Here is a 20,530-nt window from a genome sequence, read left to right on the forward strand (position 1 = left end):
TGTTAGTGGCCTTGGAGGTCTGGCGTTTGGCCACCACTGCTGTAGTGGCACAATGAGGCTGCACCCCTGCTAGCGCTAAGCTCTCTGAGCGGGCGGCGCTTGGCGAGGTGACTTGTATATGTATATATATATATATATATATATATATATATATATATATATATATATATATATATATATATGCATGTATGTATGTATATATATGTATGTGTGTGTGTGTATATATCTTACTATATATTTCTGAAAGCATTGTATGTATGTATGCTTCCCTGGTGTGTTCCCTGTCCCTAGCGACAATCTCATTGGTCCCTTGGCCCGCCCGCCCCCGCACACCTCTCATTGGCCTCACACACTCACACCACTGCTTCAGGCCCCCTTGCAGCTCACCTTCCCCCCTCCCGGTGGCCGTCACTCTCCCCCGTCACACGGACAGGCCCTGCACCTTCCCTGCTGCACGTTTCCCGGCGGCTCGCGCTCACAGGTGCAGAGGGGGGGCGCGTGCGCAGCGCTCCCCGGACGGGAGGAGGGAGAGCAGAGAAGGGCTAGGCGCGTGACAATCGGAGGAGCGCGGGAGAGAGGAGCGGTGCTGTGAGTCCTGCCAGAGGTGAGGGGGCTTTGTGTGTGCGTGGGGACAGGGGGGGACAGTGTGTGTGGGACACCGTGTGTGTGTGTGGGGGGGAGGGACAGTGTGTGTGTGGGGGGGAGGGACAGTGTGTGTGTGGGGGAGGGGGGGGACAGTGTGTGGGGGGGAGAGGGGGGGGACAGTGTGTGTGTGTGTGAGGGGGGGACAGTGTGTGGGGGAGGGGGGACTGTGTGTGTGGGGGGGGACAGTGTGTGTGTGGGGAGGGGGGGACAGTGTGTGTGTGGGGGAGGGGGGCAGTGTGTGTGTGGGGGAGGGGGGCAGTGTGTGTGTGGGGGAGGGGGGGACAGTGTGTGTGTGGGGGGGAGGAGGGGGACAGTGTGTGTGTGGGGGGGAGGGACAGTGTGTGGGGGGGAGGGACAGTGTGTGGGGGGGGGGGACTGTGTGTGTGTGGGGGAGGGGGGGACAGTGTGTGTGTGGGGGACGGGGACTGTGTGTGTGTGTTTGTGTGAGGGGGGACGACTGTGTGGGGGGGGGGGGGGGGACAGTGTGACTCCCGGGCAACGCCGGCTCTCTCAGCTAGTATATATATAGAGAGAGAGAGAGTATATATATATATATATATATATATATATATATATATATATATATATATATATATATATATATAGTGTGTGTATGTATGTATGTATATATATATATATATATATATATATATATATATATATATATATATATAAAATGTCCCTGCTCGCGCGGTTATGCGCGTGCTCACCGGCGCTTAGGTAAATACATTTTTTTTTTAATATACTTTCTAGCGCGCTTCCCTTCCCATGCTCTCCAAGCATGAGCACGCTCATGCTTCCGCGGGGACAAAGCCTGAGAAACCTAACTTGTGTATTGCATAATGTGCAGTGTATAATTATTTTCCTGGTTTGGTTTACACGCTCTCTCTTTTTTTTAATCTATATATACCGGTAGATAATATACTGATCCTCTCGAGAGGTTTTGTTTCCCCTCTGGTCAGCCAAAGTCTGGTATTTGCAGAAAGAAAGTAGAAGGGCATTGTGGGTAGTGAGATTGGTGGATGCTTGGGGTACACTTGTACGTAGCCTCCATGTTTTTGCTTTCCTGGGCGCAGTTTTGTAGTGGCAATCTCCCTGCCCTTGTAATAGTAATATCCGTGTCCGCTCCATATATCTTTTAGTAAATGACTTTATTTCCCAGCACCTCTACACCAGGTTGTATACTGCGAGGGGTAGGGACTTATGCCATTGTTTGTGTCTAGCGCTGGACACAATTTCAATGCTTATATAATTAAATATTGATTTATTAAAAACAAAATGACTTGTTAGATGTTTCGTTTTTATGGTTAGATGGAGCAGTGTTTCTTTAGAAGTTGTGCATCGTGGGTGTCTGGAATAAGTAATGCAATTTTTTTCCTAGGTGCAGCTAAAAGGGATTACATGAAATGTTAGGTACAGGCATACCCCACATTAACGTACGCAATGGGACCGGAGCATGTATGTAAAGCGAAAATGTACTTAAAGTGAAGCACTACCTTTTCCCCCACTTATCGATGCATGTACTGTACTGCAATCGTCAGATACGTGCAGAACTGATGTAAATAATGCATGTGTAACAGGCTCTATAGTCTCCCCGCTTGCGCACAGCTTCGGTACAGGTAGGGAGCCGGTATTGCTGTTCAGGACGTGCTGACTGGCGCATGCGTTAGCTACCGTTTGACTATTGAGCGAGATGTACTTACTCGCGAGTGTACTTAAAGTGAGTGTCCTTAAACCGGGGTATGCCTGTAGTTAGCTGCTAAGTAGCAAATCAATGATGGAACTGTTTATAAATCTTGTACAAATAGGTGGGACATGTCCTTACCACAAGAGGGCAGCATTGCAATATTAATCGTGCTTTAGTTTCCCAGCAGCAAATCATGCTTTGGAAGTGTGTTTTATATCGTCTTTGTTTCTCCGTGTAAATGTTAGTAAGTATATTATATAAACCATGAATCGAGCATCTTCTACAGAAAGCAGCTTGGCTCACACATGGTCGATGTTGGATGGAGCTGGGATTTGACAGAAGCCTTGTACATGCCAGCAATTGCAGTAAAGGGATAGAGCAGGGGGGCGCAAACTTTTTTCCCTGCGCCCCCCTGACGGCTGTCCCCTCGCTCCCGCGCCCCCCCCAACCCCAACTTACCCGCGCTCCGGCGTAATGACGTCACGTTGCCATAGCAACGTGGCGTCACATGACCTCGCAGCGTCATTTTGACGCCGCGTTGCCATGGCGCCGCAGGGAGGAAGCCGCGGGAGCCACGGTAAGTTAGGTTTACAGAGGCCCTGCAGCTCCCCCGGCACTTAATTTAAGTGCCTTCGGGAAGCGCGCGGGGCCTCTGTAAACCCCGCGCCCCCCGTCGGCAGTGTCGCGCCCCCCCTGGGGGTCGCGCCCCACAGTTTGCGCACCGCTGGGATAGAGTATGCATCACGTTGCAGCGCTGTGTTCCACTGCATCATCTAACCTTAAATGTTACAAATATTGGGTAGATCGCGATACAGCACCAAAGCACCGTCTTCTAGTGCTCCCAACAGGCCAATAAATGGCTATTATACCAGTGGTGTAAATAGTTTCACCCGTGAAGTGTTGTGAACTCATTCCAGTGACATGTTTAACACTTTGGGGTCCCCAGGACATAGGTAGTACTTACACCCTGGGGTCTGGCACACGTGGGTTGCCCCAGGACGCAGTCACTTAGTCTAAATATTCCTTCGGCGAGATTGCAGGACGCGATCTGAATGGAAAGGGCGCGATGACTCCTCCCGTTTCGTCATCTGTGATGCACGCGATTACGTGACCGATTCTCGAAGCGGGGATGTGGTCGGAGGAGCTGGGGTACTCGCACTCCTCTCAGGCATCTAAACGGTATAGGGCTCTCATCTGGGTAATGGATAATTTTATATATATATATATCTACAGTGTTCGACAAACCTATACATTTGCACGCCCCGGTCGAGTGGATTTAACATCGTGGCGAGCTCCTATTGGCCCAAGCAGCACACGTGTGGTACTAGGTGGCGAGTAGATTTTTTTGGTGATTTGTCGACCACTGTATATCTATATCTATATCCGACACCTGAGTATTTTGGGTATATGGGAGGGGTAGGATTTCCCCTGGCTTTCCCCACTGTGTTCAGCAAATGTTTGTACAGCCAAAGTCCAGCCCCTCCCAACCTTCCCTTTATTGGTTCTCTGATGAGGGGGGGGAGAGGGTAAAGAAAACAAACAGTTCCCCATTCAGAGACCTCTAAGAATTCAACTTGTAACATATTTCCCTAAAATTAAAAGCAGCCAAACCTTTGCGATTAGCACTGTAAGCAAAGCATGCTGGGGAGCTGTGTTGGTCCCTTCTTCGATGTAGTAACAGGAGGGAGAGGGAGTAGGGGGTATGATACCAATTATTGGACGAACAAGTAGTAGATATGTTACAAGCTTTGTAACCTCTCGGGATCCGTCATTGTGAGATTTTTTTATTTTTTTTGGTGGAAGACGTATAAGTTTTTTTTTTTTAACCCTTTGGGTGTCCCATGGTGTAGCCTCCACGTCATGGTGGTCTGGCACTCCAGGAGCCGCATTGTGTTGTGGCTAAATCATGGGCTTCTCGTTATCTGTTGGTAAGAGGACTCGACCGTTCGCCGTATCACTGACGTCATGATCACGTGGTCGCTGCGTGGATCAGTCACGTGATCGTGATGTATCAGAGGGGCACTCGTGCTCCGGGCCCCTCCTGCACTCCAAGGCTTAAGTACCTTCTCTGTTCTAGGCGAAAGATCTCAGCTGTGTGGAAGAATCAAGATGATCAATAACCCCCCCCCCTAGTCTCAATTTCATTTTGTACCTCTCTCCGAGAGTCCATATACCTTATTAAAGAAGTTGCACCTGCCCTTTAAAAACTGTGTAGCTTCTTTGGCACCAACGATATTCCAGTTCCATCCAGAGATCTATTCAGAACTGCACAGTAATTCTCAAGAGCAGCTCAGCAATAGTGTGTTAGAGCATAGGCTGTTCAGTTGGGTGTACGTGCTTGTTACACTTCATAACATCCTGCTCCAGATAATCCTTTAGAGGTGCTGTTCTTCTGTTGCTGGAACTGAATGCCTTGTAAGTAAAATGGCCATTGAGACAAGCCCTTGAGTTGGCCTCAGCAATTTTTTGGAAAACCCTATACGCCAGTTCATGGGATGCATTTTGGAGGTTTTGTATACACATTTGCAGGCCTTTAATGATTACTAAACATGCTGTATTCTTCTCATGGCCGTGATGGGAATTGGGCCTTTATGATATTATATTGCATTAGTAAACAAGCCCTAATGCATATCCAATATGACACATTTGATTAATTTCTATATGGTTTTTTCTTCTCATAAGTATGGGTCATTTGGCCAAAACATCTTCAGCCTGCAACCAAATCAAGGTAAACCTACACTACTAATGTTCTATACTGTGTCCTTTGTAATGCAATCCAACATAGGACCACACAAAATAATCCTGTATGTAATATTTGGGTAATTGATGCCATAAAAAAATGAGAATGATAAATTACAATCTTGTTTTCTCCAACTGAGAGAGGTTGCTTGGCAAATGGGCAAATAGAAAGATAGGGCAAGAGAGAATGAAGCATAAACAGGAAAGCTACTTGAGCGGTTTGTGTGTATAATTGCTTGACTCGGTTTCTCTCCTGCAACACCCTGCTTGACTTTTTGCAATCGCCCTCTACACTCCACCGAGACAGCGCTAACAAAAGTGGCCAATGACCACTAAGTCTAAGCCACAGCTAAGACTAAGCCACAGCTAAGACTAAGCCACAGCTAAGACTAAGCCACAGCTAAGACTAAGCCACAGCTAAGACTAAGCCACAGCTAAGACTAAGCCACAGCTAAGCTAAGCCACAGCTAAAACTAAGCCACTGCTAAGCTAAGCCACAGCTAAAACTAAGCCACAGCTAAGACTAAGCCACAGCTAAAACTAAGCCACAGCTAAGCTAAGCCACAGCTAAAACTAAGCCACAGCTAAGACTAAGCCACAGCTAAGACTAAGCCACAGCTAAAACTAAGCCACTGCTAAGACTAAGCCACAGCTAAACTAAGCCACAGTTAAGAGGGTTTAATTAACTACCACAACATTTAATCTGTGATGGTCGAAGGAGAGCGCGGGGCCTCCGTAGGTGCCGGCATCTCCTGCTACCTCGCACTCGCGTGACGACGCATCACATGATGTCGTGACGCAAGAGCGGGCAACTCGCATCACGTGACGGCATCATGGCTCCGTTGGCGGGAAGAAGCCTCGAGTGAGCGCTCTGTGCGCCTGGCTGCGCCATACTCCCAGACGACTGTGTATACGATCTGTCGGCTTTCAGAATCTCTATGCAGGCGACACCTAAAATCTACCTCCCTCTTTCTTGTCCCGTTTCACCAACTGTTTCTCCACAATCATCTCCGCGACCTCCTCCGCGATGTCCATGGCAACCTCAGAAGCTAGAGATTAAAAAATCGTGTTTTTTTATTATTGCTAAGAATATACCTTTATTTTTTAAAAACAGCAGGACACGCTCAAGGGGCAAGACAATAACATTATAGGAGTTAAACTCATATATGCTTATAGGGGGGGGATCTGCTTTAAAAGATCTATTCCATAAGAGACGATCGTGAGCTAACATCAGTCATTATGTTTAGGTTGAAGTTGAATGATTTAAGTCGTCAACCATTTAGGTTGAAGTATTTTACATTTGTAATGTTGCCCTAGTATCTAGATGAGTGTTTTGTTTTCTGAACTTAATTGAACTTCCCTTTCCACGGACAAACTGCACCCCTTCTAAGTCAACCCCCTTTTGTGTTCACTTGAGACGTAATTGTGATGCAATCATTAGCCGGCAGCTGATGTTGCCGGAGAACAGGCTACTGATGGCGAATTACAGTGTTCCCGCTGAAAGAGTTTACTCTTTTTTTTTTTTTTTCCCCCGCAGAATACCCATAAATGGCATTCTCATTTGACGGCAAAATATTTCCTTTGCTGGCAATATTCTCTGACATCAGAGAAAACCAAAGTGATTTATATTAGCCGGTTCAATGTCGAGGTGCAAATCTTCATTTTAGGAGTCAATCCCCTTTTCCCAATGAATGAAAACTCCTGCCAGCAAAGGAGTTAAATCCTTTTAATTCATTGGGAATGAGGACTGACACCTAAATGACATTGAACCGGTTAATATAAATCACTTGGATTTTTAATACATTTTTTTTTTAGGGGGAGGCGTTATAGCACCATCTGGACTCTCCAAAATAATGTGCTTTGGGCCTGGCACATTGAAACACTTACCTTTTTACAAACCTGTGAGTCTCTTTGCTCCCTTGTTATGCTTTTTATACCCCACCGCATAAAGTATAACAAGGTGTCTTGGAGATCCGTCAAACAATAGGTAGACTGGCTTTTGAACAACAGGCTGCAGTGTAGTCACCTTTCAACAACCCCACAGGTTTTTTTTAAAAAAAATAAAAATGACATAAAGATGTTCTATAAATACAGATGAGTTGAAAGCTTAAGTAGTGTAAATAACTTTGTATGGTTTTTAGTACCAAACTTATCTGTTTTTGCATGTAAACTTGAGCACTAAAAATATTAGCGATGTCATACACTTTTTTTTAAAGTTTACTCTTAATGGCTTTACTTTGGTTTTCTGTTCGTTATGCGCTACCCTTGCCAGATGGCACCGTTTTTCGAATGTGAGCTGAACCATTGCCTGGAAGTAATACTCTCAAACAGTACCAAATTAACATAAGCAAATGTCAATGAGCGAACACAAAGCCAATGGTATGTGCGGGCTTTTTCTCTCCCCCCCCCCTCTTCTTGTAGGCAATGGGTATTGAAAGTGACCAAGAGATCGTGCAAATGATTGGCACAGAGGAGCACGTGATGGCTGCATTTGGGCCCAGTTTGGAAGAGTGCCAGAAAGCTCAGATCTTCACACAGCTGCAGGTGTGTCTTTCCATTATTTTTAACGGTTCGTCATAAATACCAGAGCTTTGGAATGCTGAAGTATTTTCCGGGCTTTGGCTCACGCCCAGAATTTCATGTCTGTTTACAAAAACTGATTTTTAAGTTGAGAGCAGGCCCTCCAACACAAAGCAAGATCCTTTGGGTGGTGGGGGGGGGTGGATGGGGGGGAAAATGGCAAAGCTTTTTTACGTTGTGCTTAACACAGGATAAAGTTCATAAGTCTTTCTTTTGAAGTGATCTCGCTGCATAGTGCTTGATGTGCTGAATGCTACAGATGGTTTAACTTACGCTAAGACGTAACAGACCAAGTCCTCCGTCTAAACGGCATCACTCGTGTACGTCGGTCTGAGAAGTATTCTATGATGTTGCATCCAAAGTTTGGCAGATGTCTTTTTGGACAATTATTGTAAAGTACTGGATTACCCTTCTACAGCACACCAAATCGTATAGGGAAAGCTTACGTTAACCTGTTACCACTAAAAGGAGGCCAAAAAGTAGCTTTGGAGTGCTAATAATAATGTAGAAATTGTATTGATTTAACCAACACATCTGCTCAAATTCAATTCTGGTACTTGTTAGTTGGTACTTTCTGAAGGTGTCAAAACTGTTGATGAGCCTATTTCAGATGTAAAATATCTTAACCACTACCATAGTCTAGGTCTATCCAAAGACCAGCATCCGGACTTACAGATATTGGTGTCACCTCGCTCACTGAAGTCATAATTATCCTAGTAAACTAACTTAAAGAGAGGTTCTAGCTTTCTTTCCCAGTTCTTCGCTTCACGTATTCAGGTAACAGATTATGTTCTGAATCCGTATTCCCTGTGATGGAAAAGCTTTTAGTCCCATTTATTTGAATGGAGATAAACTCTCCAAGCATTGGGAATCGCCTATACAGCATATTGAATAGTGGTCCGTGGCTGTAATCCTTACCTTTTAAGCCAACCATCAGGAGTTGGTGCTAGGAACGTCAGAACGGCCAATACCAAGTTAGACAAAAGGGGCCATCCGTTCCAGAATAAAATCTCGAAGAGTGACCAGCATTGGAACCTTCTGGGGAGAACACAGAGCGGGGACACCTGTAGTACAGGCATTCCCTTCCAATGTTAAAAGCTGTGCATAGTCAAAGCATGGATGCTTACTCTGTCCATCTTGCCAATAGCTACTAATGGACTTGGCTTCCATGAACATGTGTTTCTCTCTTAAAACGCTTATTACAGTTTACGGTCAACATCCCGAGGTAATGAGTGCCACAAATTTATTATGTTGGGTTACTCGGGTTTTATATATACTTGTCATTTCAGTGCCTGACCCTTACGACTTTTTTTTTATTGTTGGAGTTTTTTAATAACCATCCCAGTATTACTTTCCTGGTCGTTGTTGTAAATACTACTTATCTGCATTTGGTGGTTGTTGTTTTTCATGCTGAAAAGCCCTGTTCTGTACCTTTTTATACCTGTTATGTCCTTTTAGCGTAGGTGACCATACATGAAAACCACATTGGAGATGTAGATGCACCATAGAATTACAGGTAGTCCTCGCTATTCTACGTATCACTTTACAACGAATGGCATATCCAACGCTTTACAATGCAACCCTATGGGCCGTATTTCGACGCCTGAATGCGTTATCCGACGCTCACCGCCACTGATTAACATGGGACTCACTTTACAACGGTGTCACTATCCAACGCTACTCCCAGAACGGATTCCGTTGGATAACCGAGGACTGCCTGTATACAATTGCATAACAATACTTTTGTTCCATTTTCAAGCATTTGTCCTAATTCTTTTTTACATTCGGTTTGGCTTCGTGATGACGTTTTTCCATTGAGCTATCCACTGACTCCAAAGTATCTTTCTTGGATCACAATAGTTATTTCACATTCCGTTATTTTATATGTAGGTTTTGCATTATTTGTAACATTACATGGCATTTATCTATGTTGAATTTCACCTCCCACGGACGCTCTAACACTGTGCATGATATGCTGGGATTTTTCCTTATAGGCATTAAAGTACATCGGCAATAAAGTGCGTAGACAGAGAATGTGGGGTGGTCCCAAAAAATCGAAAGTTGATGAAGCACGTGAACTTTTGGCAACAACTATTCTGGCCCACGTACCAGTAAGTAGTATCCTATAAAAACATTTTAATGTAGTGACCCTCTGCCATTGAACACAGTGACATATGTTTGCTTTGCCATATCGTTTTCGCTCATGAATCCTCTCCCTGGGGGGAGGGGGCCCAGCCATGCCACATTTTGGGGGTAATTAACCAGTCACACACGTGAGCTAAATTCATGGTTATAGTATTGTATGTCTTTATATAGCGCCATTAATGTACATAGCGCTTCACAGCAGTAATACATGTGGTAATCAAATAAATAACAGATAATATAAATAACAGATCATGGGAATAAGTGCTTTAGACATCAAAGTAACATTAAGGAAGAGGAGTCCCTGCCCCGAGGAGCTTACAGTCTAATTGGTAGGTAGGGAGAACGTACAGAGACAGTAGGAGGGAGGTCTGGTAAGTGCGTCTACAGGGGGCCAAGCTTTATGTAGTATGTTCTTTCTAATTCACTCTATTTCCCAAAGCGGGTCTGCTTGCGCAGCACTGCTACATTTAATCCTTGTGAACTATGTGTGGCCAAAACACATTGTCTTGAAGAGGCTGCAGTTCAAAATATTGGAGGTTTGACTTGTTTTCCAATCATTTTGTTTTTGCTGGGTTTTTTTTAAAGAAAATGTATTACGTAGATGAAATGCTTGAAACCGTTGAAACGATTGTTATATCTCTCTCTTTGGATGCCATGCTTCCCAGAAAACACCTAATAGATGTATAGCTAAGCTCATAGCATGAGCAGTGTCTTTTCTACAACACAATACTAGAAGCAGGGCGATTGCTCCATGTAAAACCCAAGCAACGATATTGAATTGAAAGTATGCACCCCATTTGCCCCTAAGATTTTATAGGTGTGTAACTTGGCAAAATAAAGAATATCCAAAAGAGAGTCTCAACGGTTTGTTTTTGTTTCTAATTAAGACGCAGGTTATGTCTAACTTACCCACTTTACTAGACCAGGAGAAATGTGAATAGATGAAAACATAGGCTGGACAGGAAGTAATGAAGGTACTGGATATGAATTTAAAAATAGTTCTGTGGTATGTGGGTGTCGCGGTCGCCTCGGGTATAGTGCTGGGGTGTAGGGACTAACCTGATCCCCTTGTGTGGTCCCCACTACGACCCCACCCGGAACGGACTGCCTCACACACGCGCATACGTACTTCTAACCAATATAATCTGTTGCCTATACTTATGGATATAGGCCCAGACAGTACTTTACTCCAAGGATGAGTGGGGTGAAGCAATAAATACACTAATTGTTACAGAAATAATTGTACCGCACTGGAACTCCTAAAAATAATTTGATTGGTAACTCCGCAGAAAGACCTTGTAATTTCAGTTAAATCTCGACCCCCTTCCCTGTACAATGTCAGCATAGTCCTAGTAACGTTCTAACATCTATGTATAACCATTCTGATTACATATTTGACTAAGCCCTGGCCAGTTTAAAACCATTGTTTATGCTGCCCCACTTTGCTGGATCGCCATTGTCCTGAGGATACTCCTGCCTGACATGTCTCGGTCACGGTATAACTTTGCTGGATCACCATTGTCCTGAGGATACTCCTGGCTGACATGTCTCGGTCACGGTATAGTAGTCCTTGTATACTAGCACTCATGAAATGAGTAAATGTGTAAGACGTGGTAAAGAAAATAAAACTTAACCTTTTGTTGGTTGTGATGAATTTAAAATGTTGGGTAGACAAGCTGATATCACCAGTAAGATATCACACTGGAGTGATTAATAAAGTATTAAATAATTCAGGGGCTCCCTGCCAGGGTGCTGTGTAGACCACTGTATTGACCACAGATGGATGGTAATGTAAGCGATAAGACGCTTAAGTATTGTAGGTCCCACTACAGTGGTGAGTGGTCAATGCAAATGAGGTCAGATGGAGCCACTGTTCAAGGACTAGAAACCGTTTAAAATACCGGACGGCGATCCTTCTAGAGTAGGGTTAAAGTACCCATTTGCAAAGGGCAGTGCGATACCGGTAACCTTGGTATTGTAGACTGTCATAACTAGAAGTATTAAGCTTCTTAGTAATAATGCATACATTCCTAATTAATTTGAAACATTGATGAGTGTAGAGGAGATGAAACATCTATAGTGCATCAATCCTAAACAGCGTTTTGAATCCTGTTGGGGTTAAGTTGATGGAACCCAATCTATCAGTAGTATTGGAAAGTGGATTAGGCATATAGATAAACGCAGGTCTATAATATATAGATCATTGGTGGTGTTTGAAGACACCAAGGGGCCTATGCAGAGAGCAGCGAATTTTAAAATTGGCAAGTTTAATAAAAAGTAGCTTTTTTGGAGAGTTTTATTCTCCATATGCAGAAATGTGCGAATTCTGCTATGTTTAACATGGATGCGTGTGGCGAGTTTAAATTGGCGAGATGCGCGCTGCAGAAATGTGTTAAAAAAAATTTGCGCCTTTTTTTTTCATTTGCTATGGCCGCGAGCGGCAGCTTCTTGCCATCTTTTCCTGGCGAGGCAAAAAGGAGACATTCGCGCCATTTTATTGGCGCGAACAGCCGCTAGATGCCGTTCGCGCCTCTCTGCATTAGGATATTTTTAAAACTGGCGAGATGGAGGTTCTCGCCAGCCGCGAGGCGAGTTTTAGAAATAGAAAAAAAAAATTGGCGCGTTTTTCGTAACTCGCTGTTTTCTGCGCGATTTTCTCCAAAAAATGGCAAGTTTTGAAATAGCGCTGCTCTCTGCATAGGCCCCCAAGTCTTTAAAAAAAAAAAAGTTGGTTAATAATTGTATGGCAATTCACTTACCGTAGTGGGGTATTCGTGAACACCACTACGGGAATACATTTGAGTGCTAGTATACAGGGACTACCCTAGTGTTGCCTAGTCAAGACATCTGTTTTCTATTATATTATTTTGTCCCAGGCACCATTATTGCCACAGACTGTAGCAAGAGCTTCCTATCCTACTCCCCTTTCCCCCATTAGTCGGTCACAGTATTCTCTGGTCCTCGGCTATTCTTTCCCCCCCCCCCCCCCCAACGAACAAAGGAGACTAAGTGATGAACCTTGTATACAGCAGCCTTCGAGGACACCCTCTTAGTAGGGATTAGTCACTGTCCCCATCGCGTCAGTCTCTAAGTGTACTGTTAGCGTACCACTCTGTGGCCTGCTGTCTTTATTACGCGCCTGTCTCTATTTTCATGCGTGACCTATATAATTTGCGTAGATGCAGTGATTGGGTGTATGTTGGTAAATAATTCCCCAATGTACACTCTCTCCCTCTATTTTACGTTCTCTATCTGTGTCTCCTACTTTATCTATACAAATAAATCTATCTAAATGTTATCTTTAATATCCATCGATTTTACCATATTTATCGCTTTTTACTACTTCTATAATCCTTTCCTAGTTAGAATTTTTTTCTCCGTATCTTTTCACTCTTCCTTTCTCTCACACTTTTTTTTTTTTCTGATTTATTCTCACTTTCTCCCTGTCACTCTTCCACTCGGGGGTTCCTGCACACTTTATTTATCAGTTTATAATCATTTCCTCTTTACTCCATTTTATCTTTGTTTTCAACTCTTGCTCTGTCGCATCTTGTCTCTTCACTGTCCCTTAGCGGTCTCGCTAACTGTCTTTAACTCAGTGTTTTTAAAAACGTGTTCCTAGGACCCCTTGGGTTCCCCGGGCATCCCTAAAGGGTTTCCTGCAATTTTCAGGTCATTCGACAATTGGACCAAATACAGAAGAATTTACAGTACATCTGATCTCAGACACGCTATTAGAGAGGGTCGGGGTACCTCAGAATTTTCACAATATAATTATAGGGTTCCTTAACCAAAAAAAAAGTTTAGAAAAAAACAAACAAAAAAAACACTGCTTTAAAAATAAATAAAAATCTACCTGATGGCTTCGTCCACATTCTGTTGATCCCAGGGCAACCCTGGCTGGGCTAAAATGGTCACATGACCACCGGCCTAGACACGGTTTTTTTTTTTTCACTGTCTGGTGCACTTCATTTCTACCACATTTTTAAACAGTTACTTGGTCTATAGGTTTCATATTGAGAGCCTAAACAGATAAAGTTGATTCAAGAGAAATCAAGCTTGCTAAGTGGTTCGAGGACATTCGTGTGCTGTTGAGCTGCTATCATACTAGTGAGACACTTATCTAACGTGTGCGTGCTGCTGTCACCACCTAGGCCTACTGGTGACTATGGCGGTATGGAGGAGTACGCTCCCTACCGTAGTAACTTGGGTATTACATCTAATATCAAGGGTTCCCGGTGACTATTTCTAAATTATTTTAACTGGCATAGTACCTTCCCACCTTATGTCCGGCATGTGGCTTTTTTTAAATCTTATTTCGATTTATCCTGGTCTAGTTAAGTGTTTCCTTATTAGTCCTAAATAACATAATGGTAACGTCTTATTTTTTTTTTTACCCACTTGATTGAGTGCATCACGTAATTGGGTACAAGGTTCTCATCCCGGCCTCTCTTTGGTTTTCTACCAGCTGGGGGGCGTCACTTTACTAACACTGATTTTTAATTAATTGTACATGAAACTAATCAAAAAAAAACAAAATGCGCTTCTACCTTTATTTTGTTTTACACAGTATTTGTAAGTGGTTACACAAATTTGCATTATTTCTTAGGTGAAAGAGTTCAATTTCAGAGCGAAATGCATCTACACCGCGGTAATGGTACGGAGAGTAATATTGGCTCAAGGAGAACACAAAGTAGATGACCGGGATTACTACGGAAACAAACGTTTGGAATTGGCAGGACAAGTAGGTCACTTCTTTCATTGACAAGATCATTCGGGGGCAAAAATAATCTGTGTGGGCGGGTGGATGAATGGTGAAAATGAATGAATTGGACCCGGTCGACAGGGTTTGGAGGTCAGGTGACTGGTGGGTGAGATTGTGACCAAAGGTGGGGGAGGGGTGGTGGGTGAAATTGTGAGCAAAGGTGGGGAGGGGTGGTGGGTGAGATTATGAGCAAAGGTGGGGGAGGGGTGGTGGGTAGGGTTGTGGCCCGCGGGAAGTGAATGGTTAGCAAATAGATGAACTTGGATGGTGGACAGGGAGGTAATCCGGGTGGGTGGGCAGAGGAAGCTGTGGAGGGGAGTGGGAGAGAGGTGAACAGGAGTAGAGAAGGCGGGGGACGGGCTGTTTTGGTCATTTTTATTTTATTAATATAACATTTTTAAATTGTAGCATTGAAAAGTAATAATTCCCGAACCAGAGGGCACTACTTGGCCATGATTGCTCGGATAGGTACACACACACACACACACACACACACACACACACACACACACACACACACACACACACACACACACACACACACACACACACACACACACACACACACACACACACACACACACACACCAGTTTGGCCTTTTGGTCCATATTTTGAAAAGCTGAGAACTAGATTTCCTTGGCATCTAAGTGTCTGCATTTTATTTGCATAATCTAGATTGACATTGCTTTCATTAAATATCTTAGCAGTTCTGCAACGGGCAAAGTGTTTAACATAAGGAAACACCGTTGAAAACACCAGCGGAATGCATTTTGTGTTACTCGGGAAAAAAATGAATTTTCACAATGGGATCACATGGTTGGAAAACATAGCTTTGTAAACAATACAGACATAAGGAGCATTGTGCAGGAAACCAGCAAGGGAAAGAAAAGACAAATGAAGTGATTTGCTGCTAATTTCACACCCCATGGGAAAGAGAAGTATGCAATGGGTCTGAGCTTTAGATAACAGATGTGGATCCATCAGCCAAACATTTTTTCACAGAGCGGTTTAGTCTTTGTGTCACTAGAGATTTGGTAGGCCTTCCACCAGTCGAGGTGTTAGCAAAACCTTACCGATTTCAGGCTTAATCTTTTCACCTACCGTTTCTCTGTTCCTAATGTGTTTATTATTTGCTGAGCATTACCCTGTTTCTTTGTCTTCAGCTTTTTTTTGTGTGTGTGTGTGTCTAATTCAGCTGGCTTTGTATGGGCGAGATATGGAATGGCACCAAACTCTGGCACCCTGGAAAGCAAAGGATTTTTACCTTGTGACAAAAGAATACCGCCTTGACTTCAGAGATTGCCTAATCCCAGCTGCTCTGATAATGTATTTAGGGCCTCCTAATGTCTTTAATTTTGCAACCAGTTTGTGTGAAAAGGAGAATTTGGCACTCCAAAGGCTTTAAGACTAAATAACAATCTCTAAAGGCGCCTAATTAGAATTCTCTGACACAAAGTTAATTGGTGAAACTGTAATGCTGCAGCTTAAATTCAGATGTATTTGTTGTTTTTTTTTTTACCCGTGCCATTTACATTGAAAAGCAGCTGATGAGCTGTCAGTATGCCTGTCTTGCTTATGCAAACTGCGAGGCCTTGGACCAACACGAACAAGTTGTTTTGTGCTCCCTTTGCTTTTTAACACCTTCAGTGCTGGAGAGTTCTGCAATGCATCATATTTTTTTAGGACAATACTAAGTTTGTCTACTCTGTGCATTGGTTGCACCTTTTTAAGGGGGGAATGGGGGGAGGAACCTAACCAACTCTGATATATTGTATGTCAAATGATGTTAAAGGTGTTGTCCTATGCCAGGGGTGGCCAACTCTTTTAAGGATATCCCTGCTTCAGCACAGGTGATTCAATCAGTGGCTCAGTCAAAGACTGAGCCACTGATTGAACCACCTGTGCTGAAGCAGGGATATCCTTAAAACCTGACCTATTGGTGGCTGGAGTTGACCGCACCTGTCCTGTGCTGTTCCCTATTTTTATTCATAATCAATAGACCAGCCCTCCGAGGAAGGATCCATTGAATTGCATATTTTAGCTCCTACTGTTCTTGAAAGTGTGAGAATGTATTCCTCATTTACTAAGGGAATTGTGCTTTCAAATTTGGAATGCTTGTTTAACAAATAGAAACGCTTTTTTTATTCTCTCGTAAAACTCTGTTTGTAAGTGAGGAAAAGTAGCCGTGTTTAGAAACCCCCAGTGTGTTCACATTTTGTGCATTGAATTGGGGGGAGTTCAGGACTTGCAGTAATTATTGCTCCTGTTATCTGAGAATCTGTTACTTGTTCACAGATTTATCCATGATTAGAACATGCTCATTTCCATAGGGCCACCTACAGACATTAACTTGTGCTGTTATAAAGTCACTGTTACAGTAGAGGTGATGGTCACAGATCATGATGTTTGTATGTCTTTATTTATATAGAGCCATTAGTGTACATAGCGCTTCACAGTAGTAACACACAAGACAATCATATAAATAACGAATAATACAAATAACAGATCATGGGAATAAGTGCTTCAGACATAAAGTCCCGGCGGCGAGGAGCATACAATCTAATTGGTTGGTAGGAAGAACGTACAGAGACAGTAGGAGGGCGTTCTGGTAAGTGCGTCTGCAGGGGGCCAAGCTTTATGTATCGTGTATAGTATTATCCATGCTTCTTTAAGTGTGTCTTAAGGTGGGAAACCTGTTTATAGGTTGAATATAGAAAAAACTGTATAAAAGAAGCAACAAGAAAGATAGAAAAATAAAACTAAATATCACAATAATAAAATCAGAGTTTATTTATCACACTAAAAAAAAAATACAATCTAAAAACACCGTATCCCATAACTGAGCTTCTCCATGTACCCAAATATCACTCTGATTCTGTTACAGGGCTTTTAATGGTAGCTTTAATGTTGATGTAAAACCTTCCGGATTGTGGAAAGTTATTGGGATGTCTCACAGCGGTAGATTTATTTTTTGTCTTTTTTGGCATCAAAGTGTCTGCATTTCATTTGCAAAATGCAGACCAGGAATGGCCAACTCCAGTCCACAAGGGCCACCAACAGATCAGGTTTTAAGGATATCCCTGCTTCAGCACAGGTGGCTCAATCAGTGGCTCGGTCAACGACTAAGGGCCGTTCTATACAGTTTGCGTGCATGTGCGAACGTGCATGTGCCGCATGCTTTTCGTGTGTATAGAGTTTCAGTGTTGCCGGGAGTGTGTGTGTGTGTGTGTGTGTGTGTGTGTGTGTGTGTGTGTGTGTGTGTGTGTGTGTGTGTGTGTGTGTGTGTGTGTATTGTGTGTGTATTGTGTGTGTATTGTGTGAGTGAAATAATGGCTTAAATAAGATTTTTTTTAAAGGGTAAAAAAGTTGAATAAAAAAAAAAAATATTTGTGCACTCATTGATACACTTATCCATACACACACACCAACACACACACCAACACACACACCAACACACACACCAACACACACACACACACACACACACACACACACACACATACATTTAATTGGCGGTAGCGGCGCAAAATATTTTTCCGGTCTTCCACGCTCCCTGCCGTCCGCGCGCGGCCCTTGTATTGAAGGGCTGACTAACCTCAGCCATCTATAACTGCCGCGCCCGCACTATAGAACAGCCCTAAGCCATCTGTGCTGAAGCAGGGATATCCTCACAAACCTGACCTGTTGGTGGCCCTCGAGGACTGGAGTTGGCCACCCCCCTGATCTGTATCGACATTGTTTTCATTAAATATCTTGGCAATTCGGAAACTAGCAAAATGTTTAACATAACATTTTGTATTTTAGATGTATGATTTTTTGATTTTGATCATTTAAAATGGATATATTTGTACAGATGTAGATTGTTTTATGTCTATGCTATATTTCTCCTGTTTTTTCTTTCTGGTTTGACTTAATTATTATTCTAGGAGATTACCAACTTTGGAATTGCGAGTGTGTTATATTGGGTCTCCATATATGGTACAAATCGTGCATTAGTATGAAAAATGTCAGTACTTTTGACTTTGTTGACACATTCGTAACAAGGCAGTTATGCAGAATAGGTCCTTTTTTCATAGCAAATAATTTCTCTTGCCTAGTTGATAGTTTGGGCGAGAGGACAAAGGAGACTTCAGGCGCGCGTCAGACTCCTAAAATAAACTCTGTTTTGTGTAACCAAGAAAAAAATAAAACTCTAAGCATTCCGTTTTGCTCCTGTACTTTCAGCTGCTCTCGCTCTTATTTGAAGACTTGTTTAAAAAATTCAACTCTGAAATGAAAAAGATTTCCGACCAGGTCATACCGAAGCAAAGAGCGGCTCAGTTTGACGTAGTGAAGCATATGCGACAAGATCAGATCACGAACGGCATGGTGAATGCTATATCCACGGTAAGTGATGGTCTGCGTGACATGTTCTGTAGTGTTAGGCGTTATGGCGTTTTTTTTAAACTAGATCTATCAAATTTATCACGAGCTTTCACTCCCAAAGTTGAAACCACCGTATGTGTGTGTGTGTGTATACTGTATATGTGTGTGTGTGTGTGTGTGTATATGTGTGTGTGTATATGTGTGTGTGTATATGTGTGTGTGTATATATATCTATCAGCACTCCTAGTAAAGATAATAAGGCCTGGTGCTTGTCCCTTAAAAATAAATAGATATAATATACTGTACGTTACCATCCGAGGACTGATAAAGTAGAGACAGCACACAGTAGGAAGATGACAAAAGGTTATATTAGCTTAAACAGCATCACAGATAACCGACGTTCTGACCCCACAGGGGGGTCTTTTTCACATCCCCTTGAAAAAGACCCCCCTGTGAGGTCGAAACGTTGGTCATCTGTGATGCTGTTTAAGCTAATATAACCTTTTGTCATCTTCCTACTGTGTGCTGTCTCTACTTTATCAGTCCTCGGACGGTAACGTATAGTGTGTCCGTGTCCGTCCAGTGATGATCAATTTGATTAGTGTGATATAAATGTATTTCTTTGGCAATGTTGCCGAAATAGCTAATTATGGTATTTTGTTTATGTATTTTTTTTAATTGGGTATGTATATCTATCATATTTATTCTTTAGGGGAATTGGTCACTGAAAAGATTCAAAATGGACCGTCAAGGTGTGACACAGGTGCTATCTCGGTTGTCCTATATATCTGCTTTAGGGATGATGACCAGAATTTCTTCCCAGTTTGAAAAGACGAGGAAAGTTAGCGGCCCCCGATCTTTGCAGCCTTCTCAGTGGGGCATGCTTTGTCCTTCTGATACCCCTGAAGGAGAGGTAAGAATGTTGGTTTACTAACGGTCACTTATCTATACTTATTCTAAGTTGGGTTCCGTCTGTTTGTTTGTATGTCCGAAGCATCGAAATCTCTGAAACGGCGCCACGTAGCACAATGAAACTTTCACTGTACATTCTGCTGCAGATTTGTAGGTCAACGCAACTATTTTGAGCTTCCAATGTGACTCACCTCCCAAATTATGGACATTCTAAGTTTCCCTCGGCTGTCCAGCAAATCTGTTAGAGCAGGGGCGGGGGGCGTGGCTACTAAGGGAGGGGGCGTGTCCTTGCCTGGATCGGGGCTGTGTGTGTGTGTGGGGGGGGGGAGATGTGTGCCAGCTAGCGGGGGGAGATGTGCCAGCTACCGGGGGGAGATGTACTAGCGGGGGGGGGGGGGAGATGTACCAATGGGGGGGGGGGAAGGGCGGGAAAATGTGCCGCCAGCGTGGGGAGATGTACCAACGGGGGGGGAACGGAGATGTGCCGGCAGCAAGGGGACATGCCACAGCAGCGCGGGGAGATGTTCCGGCAGCGGGAGGAGAGACACAGACACATCTCACCCCCGCACTACATCCAGCGGTGGGGGGGGGGGGGAGGGGACATGTATTCTATATTACATTCCCCGGGCGAAGCCGGGCACAACAGCTAGTAATTAATAAAAAAAGGGCCCCAAATGACTTGTGGTGCAAG

General features: G+C 43.5%; 1 protein-coding gene across 2 annotated transcripts in view; it reads left to right on the forward strand.

Moving 5' to 3' along the window:
* Positions 1–20,530, forward strand: part of POLR3B (RNA polymerase III subunit B) — a 103,353-nt gene that overhangs the window by 31,903 nt on the left and 50,920 nt on the right. The window contains exons 10-14 of one of the 2 annotated variants that reach the window (XM_075602229.1): positions 7,493–7,615; positions 9,646–9,762; positions 14,406–14,540; positions 18,787–18,948; positions 19,640–19,840. In XM_075602229.1, the coding sequence (XP_075458344.1) occupies positions 7,493–7,615; positions 9,646–9,762; positions 14,406–14,540; positions 18,787–18,948; positions 19,640–19,840 (738 nt within the window). The remainder of the gene's footprint in view (positions 1–7,492; positions 7,616–9,645; positions 9,763–14,405; positions 14,541–18,786; positions 18,949–19,639; positions 19,841–20,530) is intronic. The other variant, XM_075602231.1, reaches the window with a different exon arrangement.

Source organism: Ascaphus truei, chromosome 5 (assembly GCF_040206685.1).
Source record: "Ascaphus truei isolate aAscTru1 chromosome 5, aAscTru1.hap1, whole genome shotgun sequence".
Classification (NCBI taxonomy): Eukaryota; Metazoa; Chordata; class Amphibia; order Anura; family Ascaphidae; genus Ascaphus; species Ascaphus truei.